This window comes from Chionomys nivalis, chromosome 4, assembly GCF_950005125.1.
Source record: "Chionomys nivalis chromosome 4, mChiNiv1.1, whole genome shotgun sequence".
NCBI classification, from domain to species: domain Eukaryota; kingdom Metazoa; phylum Chordata; class Mammalia; order Rodentia; family Cricetidae; genus Chionomys; species Chionomys nivalis.
Window position 1 is genome coordinate 99701130 of NC_080089.1, and position 7010 is coordinate 99708139.

The following is a 7010-nucleotide window of genomic DNA, read 5'->3' on the forward strand; positions in this document are numbered from 1 at the left end:
TATGTTTGTGTGTGTGTGAGAGAGATCTAGGAGGAGTTGGGGGAAGGGAAAGAATATGATCAAAATATATTATATGTAAAAAATAATTTAAAAAGGCCAAATGTACTGTTGGGTTGGGGACAGGGGAGTGTCCAGTACATTAAGCATGGTTCAATGCTGTCATAGGGACAGATGCTCTGTCACATCCCCCAGGCACAAGGGGTGTGTTAGTCCCTTCAGATGCTGGCCAGCTCGATGAGAGGAGACACCAGCCAGACGCAAGAGCTCCGAGGAGAGAGAGAGAGAGGAGAGGACTCCTAGAACAGGGCTTGAGCTATCACAACAGATGAAAGGGAATGTCTCTAGCCTGGCCTTGAGAGTTCCAGGTTGTACCCCTGCCTCCTTGGGAGAAGTTTAAGCTCCCTAGATGACTTTAGGCAGGTGAGGATCTGCTTCAGGTCAGCAAAGAACCCCCATTTGAGGACTTTCAGCACTGGTCACCAGAGAGGCCAATTGAACTCACTTGAAGGCGCCTGCATAGCCATAGTATGGTTGGAGAGAGGAGCAGCCACAGCCTGGGCACAGTTGACACAGTTTGGGGAAGGATGCCGAATCTGCACAGGGGACACAGCTGCCCGAGAAGAAACTGGCCACAGCTGCTCGATACAAAAAAAATGGACAGCAGGGAGTAAGCACAATGCCATTAATGCCTCACAGCCTGGGCTCCTACGGCGATTCAGAGGCAGGAAGCGATGACTCAGCCTTGCACGCGCTGAGCAGGGTTTCTAAGCAGGCACAGGTAAACCTCTGCCCTGCAGGTACCCTCCGAGGTACACTAGTTAGTATTTCCTGCTAGCCAAGGCTAGCCCTCCACCTTTGTTCAACCACTCTCTTCCCAGATCTTTCCGACAGGGGGCGCCTCTCGGGGAGGTAGAACAATCTAGAGAGGTGCGGAACAACCTCATGCCCAGCAGGTGGCACCAAAGCATCCTTTAGCAGAGTGAATCGCGTCTCCAGACGGGAACTGGGGGTGGGGAGCAGGCCCAGCCGCTGTGAATATGGAAATCCTTTGCGAACCCATCTGCCCTTTCCTTCCCTCCTCAGGACAGCCTCTGTTGGGGTACTGGGAGCTCACAACGACAAAAAGGGCCCAGCTGCAATTCCCGTGGGCAGCTGGAACCACGGACCTGCCACTCTAGACGTTTCGATTTCTCGCCACCACCTTGGAGTTCAGTCTACCTGCCTGACTAATCATGACTGCGTGACCTTAGCAGGATATTCAGGAACAGAGGTGACAGCTTACCCTTCTCAATGGGACTGCGAGGCTCCGGAAATTTACAGAAAAGTAAGCCGACGGGGATGTTCCATCCTGCAGACCTGCCCAAGCCAGTGTGGCAGGACTTCTTGCCTTGGAGCTCGTCCAGCTGGAAGCCAGAACCCTTCTTCACCACGGCCACAGCCAAGTAGGAGGTTTGTGGCTCTGAAAGGGGACAGTGTGAATGGAATACTTAGACATAGCACAGGGAAGCACCGCTCATCAGGGCTTGGCTCTGACCGAGAGAAGAGAGACCCGGGGGTAACCTAGGTGCAGTTGGCTTGTAAGAAGTCAGAGAAACCTCTGTTGGCTTAAAGGCTGAGGGAACCTTTGTAACATCATCCCAGGAAAACACAGGGTCGAGAAGGACCTGCACAAGGGTCAAGGATGCTGTTTACCCTGCTCTTGCCCACCAACCCAAAGCCACCGGGAACATGGGACTGTAACAACAGGGGCTCACATTCGCTGCCTCCCTCAAAGTATTTTATGTCCTCTGGTGACAAGGGACATTCAGAGTGATCTCAGAAGACTCCTTGGACTGTTGGGCTCTCACTGTGTGCCATAGGATGGGTTCTCCTATGTCCATGGCATCCGACGCTCCAGCTTGGACACATCACCAAATCCAATGAAGACCAAGCTGGACCCCAGGCTGCTCTCTGTCCAGTGAGGATGCCTGACTCAGAAGGTCCATACTGGCCTTCAACCAGCCCAGAGTCCCCAGATGCTTTCATCTGTGCCTGGAGAACTAGAAGATCTCATTCCTCACTGACTCCCCGAAGAGAATGCTTGCTAGCGTCTAATATCTAATACCTGCCTACGAAATGAGAGTTCATGTCTCCTAGGGGGCAAAGCCACAACACCGCTCCTGGGTCCTTTGGGAGAACTTACTTTCAGGTGTCCCATAGACCTCCGCTACCACAGGCTTCAGGTTGTTGGGAGTCAGGCCTGCCTCATACACCCAACCGGCGTCCAAGGTTATGGCATCTGCTTCACTTCCCTAAGAGAGAATAATCCTCAATGAAGCTCTTGCTTCCAAAGAAGGCCTCCCTAAGCCATAGCAGATGGGGAGGGACAGCGATGACCCATGCATCCAGGGCCAGAAAACCCCCAACTCTAACAAGAACACATCCAACCCTGCTAGCATGCATTGATTCCATTTCTGTCAAAAGACCCCTTTGCTACCATTCACATTTGCTCTGCATAGAAAAGAACGGAGTGTTTTTCTCTTTTCCCCATGATGTGTCTGTCCAGCACCTAGCCAAAAATACCCTAATGCAGATTTACTTTCAGCAATTGTAGAGGCTTGGCCTGGCAGGCTTGGTTGGGGAAAGGGTCCCTCCCCCTCCAGAGGCGGGCCTAGCCACTGTACTATAGGTTCTGACATGGTTGTATAGAGCACTCAGGGACCTCTAGGTGGTCTTTATATCTCTTTCCATGCTCAGCCACCCAGAAAGGTTTTTCATCAGAGACCCTTGTGTTCTGAGTGTTCCCGTCAGCTCTTCTGTGGGTGCTATTGTGGAGTTGCCTCTGAGGAAGATGAAATCCTTGAAGGCACTTGGCTCTCCACTGACTCGGGACTCATTGCGTTCCCCTACAGTCCTGGGCCCGCGAAACAGTAGGGGCTAGCGTGCCGTGGTCACACACACCTGTTATCCCAGAGTTTGGTAGACACAGGCGGGAGGATTCAAGGTTCAGGGTCTCCCTCACACCCTCATTTCTGGTATAATTGTCTACTTGTGTTGCGGGAGCTCCTTCTGCACGACACCTTTAGGAAAAATGTCCTCTCTCTTTGGGGGTATAATAAATGACAGACTTTCCTCTCCCTTTCTATGGCAAAAATAAGACTTCTGGGTGTAACTGTGTATTTGTTGCAGCTCAGAAGTATTACACACAGAGATGCACACACACACACACACACACACCTCCTTCGATAGATATCTATCAGGAAGAACATGGCATCTGTCTACCCACCTCTATGTGAAATGGAACCCTAAATATCTAACTGCCAGTCAGCCAACACTGCTAGCCTCACCAGGTTCACCAGGTTCACTTTGACCAATCTTCATCCACTCATTTCCCTAACTCTTGAGTTCCTGCACTCCCCTCCTTCAATAAAATGTCCAATCTACCAGACACTGGAATGGAGCCCAGTACTCCCCTGGCTGGCAGTACTCACAATTACAAATCTTGTTCCCCCAAAGAGCAGGCTGGGTTTCTCTGGTTTCCTGCATACAGCTCACACTAGCTTGGCACTGCCTTTGAGTGTGCTGTTCATTCCTGGTGTGCACCATGGCTCTTAGCAGGGAGCCCTACCCTGGGTCATCTGTTGAACTTTAGCCTCATCGCTTCCTTCTCAAAGAGACTGACGCTGACGACAGGGCCCGACACGTTTTCTCCATGTGTCCCTGTTGGAACACTCTTCTTTCCTTTTGTCCACATCAATAGTTCTCTCTCGCGCAATCCTCTCTCCTCTCCTTACTAGGCTGTGGACACCTCGAGGGGAAAGGTAACCAACCCTGCAGCTCCCTGGCTAGAAGAGGGACTGGCAAGCTCGGGTGTACAAGAGCTGAAGGAGGGAAGAGAGGAAAGCAAAGGGATCTGTGGTCACCTGCAGTCACCACTCTTAATTCTTGCCCCCTACGCCCACTCATGTTTCCAAAGACGCGTCCAGAACCTATATAGTTGGGGGTTGTAATGTAGTATTAGAGTGTGTGCCTAGCATTCCCCAAACCCTGGGCTCAATCCCTAGAAACACACACACACACACTAAGAGAAAGAGATGGACAGAGACAGAGACAGAGGGAGGGAAGAGAAAGGGGGAGGGAGGAAGAGAGAGGAAGAGAACTTCCCAGCAGAGTTAGACAATAACTTTTGATGCCTGTTCCCCCACCCCAAGTTCATAGAACTCAAGTGCCTCTGAGCAGTTATCTTTCAGGGTGCACTGCCCCCTGCCTATGGACAGTAACCACGACTTCTTCTATGTCCATTTCTGACGTGATTTGAAGGGCAGCAAGGGGTTGCCTAACTCCCACATCAGCCTCCTACCTGCCTTCCACGTTCAACAACGACTAAAGAAAACAACCCCTGCCGCCTGTCTACCGTGTGAGGCAGCGGGACTTACAGCAATGGCCTTGATGCAATCAGTGTAGGAGGTTTTCTTCACACAGGCAAGCTGGGGACCATCGGCCGGAAGGACGTTTTTCATGTGGTCACGGAAACTGATGCACTTGGTGTTTTCATGCTCTGATATTGCGCACCATCTTACAGTTTTGTCAGGGACAGCCAGACACAGTCCTGCAGGAGAGAAGGCAGAGGCATAAGGGGCCCGCTTCCTGTGCCAGGGGAGAGAAAGCGCCACTTTCTGAAGCGTCTTGCCAGCCACCTCCCCTCTGATGCACCCTCATCCCACTCCTGTTGGCGGTCATGAACAGAGCACAGGGCTCTGCTGCTTTCTGATGCTGCGGACAGAGAAGTTGGCTCATCCCAGTGGCCTCTCATCTTCCCACCTACCCCTGGGCTGCTTGGAGGGATTCTGGGAGAGCTGAGGATGACAGCCCACAGTTCTCCCAACCCCTTGCCTCGCCATCATGGCTGAAAATCTACATCAAAATTTAAGTTCCAGAATGCGAGCACGATTCTCAGTCACCTTGACCCAAGGCTCTGTGCTCCAACTCTGAGGATCCGGGGAAAGGAATGCCAGCTTTCAGAAACGAGAGAGCTGCACTCTGGAAGTGAGGTGTGATTGTCCAAGCTCACCGTGTTTGTTAGCGGTCCAGGTCTGCTGGCCAGACCACAGAGGAAGATAACCATCTTCTGTGCTTTGCCTCTCTCTGGGCCACAGCTAGATTGTGAAGTCCCCCATGATACTTTTCAGTTACCTTCTGCCTAGAAATAGCTAGGAACTCCCTTCTGCTCAACGGCTTCAGCTTCTACCAAACCTTCCCTCAATGCTTTACCCCACTTTGGTCTCCATTTGGAGAAATAGCCGAAGACAATCCTGTGCATCACTATTTGTGTGCACGTGTGTCTATAAATGGGTGTACGTGTGTGTGTGTGTGTGCGCGCGCACATGTGCAGATAGGCACACATGGAGGCCAAAGGGCAATATGGGATATCTTCTGCTATTACTTGCTGCCTGATGTTTTTGAGACAGGATCTCTCACGGAATCTTAGCCTTGCTAGTTCCATTAGATTGGCTGGCCCTAAGTCCCTGGGATCTTCCTGTCTCTGTTTCCCTAGAGTGCTAAGGTTCCCACTTGTCCCATGGGTGCTAAGGTTCTGAATTGATGTCCTCATGCTTACGTGGCAAGCATCTCCCCAACTGAACCACCTTCCCAACTGTGTCACTCTTAAAATCCGTGTGATGGAGAGATACCATCCATGAGATTTGGCAGTCAGGCCTGGCTTTCATCACATCTGTTCCCTATGGAACAACTCAGCAGGGCTGACTTAATGACTCAACCAGGTCCACAGTGCACAAAGGATGGGGTCAGGTGGGCGAGGTGAGGATGGATAGGGAAGGACAACAGGGAGACTGGGTACCCCAAGTCCTTCCCTTTATTCCACGCTGGCCAGGGAGAAAACAAATAGCAGACTTTCCCTAAACCACCTCCCTAGAGCTTCAACCTACTTAATCTAAATTGTAAATTTTGTCCCTCGTCATGTGCCACTGTGCACATGAGGTGCCCTGAGTTGACAAGCATGGAAGCCTCTCCCATGTTTACAGTGTTCAAGGAAGGCAAATAGCTCAGACTAGAAGGTTCCAACTGTCCAACGAGGGCAGGCACGTGGGTCCTCGAGACCCCATCTGGAGAGGAATCAGCAGGATCTTGTGACTTCACCCTCACCTGACCCTCCGAGGCAGGTGCTGTAACTACACCTGGCACAGGAGAAGTACAGGCAAGATTTGAACTCAAGATTTCTGGCTTCGAATCCCACACCATAGTCTGAGCCACCAGCGCCAAAGGCATCCAAGGGACATCAGACAGTGAACGGATTGCACCGTTAGATCCCAGAAGTCCTGACTACCCACCAAGCTGTTTGGATTACACTAGACGGCTCAGGGTAATACCTAGGTAAACTGGTTAAAAGTTTTCTACCTTATCATAGGCCATATCTGCAAATTACTGGACATAGGGGAGACCACACAAGGAGCATAAGAAAAGGAATCTGGGCCCCAGACGACTGAGTCAAGGTTATTCCTACATTATCAAAGGATGGAGATGTGGCAGGGAGAAGCAAAAGGCAGGCTCAGCCTTTCGCTTGCACGCAGTAATCTACAGCCCTTCCCAGCCCACACTCACCCAAGGCAGCACAGGCCAGCAGGGCGCCCACGGCGGACCTCATCCTCCCGGTGTGTGTGGCGAGGAGCGGGGAACACAGACCAACCCGCTTCTGCACCGCTTCTCTGTGACCAGCTCCCCTTTATGTCCGGAGCAGACTGGCTGGGTGCAATCTTTGACCTCCTGTGTTTGCGCAGCCCAATTGCCCAATAGCCCGCATCCCCCCCCCATTTCTTGCCCTGATGATCACCTCATTTCCTGAGCTGTGGGGCTGTGAGACAGAACTGCGCATGGAATCCACCACCACCACCAAAAAAAAAAAGCTGTTTGGAAGGAGGCCTAAAGCAAAATCCACTCTTTGTTATCACTGCTCTCTCCGTGCCAGGAACGGCATGGCTATAGCCGCTTGGGCGGGAGTGACATGCTCCAGTACC

At 51.7% G+C, this 7010-nt stretch overlaps 1 protein-coding gene across 1 annotated transcript in view; it reads right to left on the minus strand.

Annotated features, from left to right (window-relative positions):
* Positions 1–6786, minus strand: part of LOC130872683 (serotransferrin-like) — a 49956-nt gene extending 43170 nt beyond the window's left edge. The window contains 5 exon segments of the mRNA XM_057766858.1: positions 503–635; positions 1283–1459; positions 2183–2291; positions 4416–4588; positions 6598–6786. Coding sequence (XP_057622841.1) covers positions 503–635; positions 1283–1459; positions 2183–2291; positions 4416–4588; positions 6598–6640 — 635 coding nt within the window. The 5' untranslated portion in view covers positions 6641–6786.
* Positions 6787–7010: the final 224 nt, after the last annotated feature.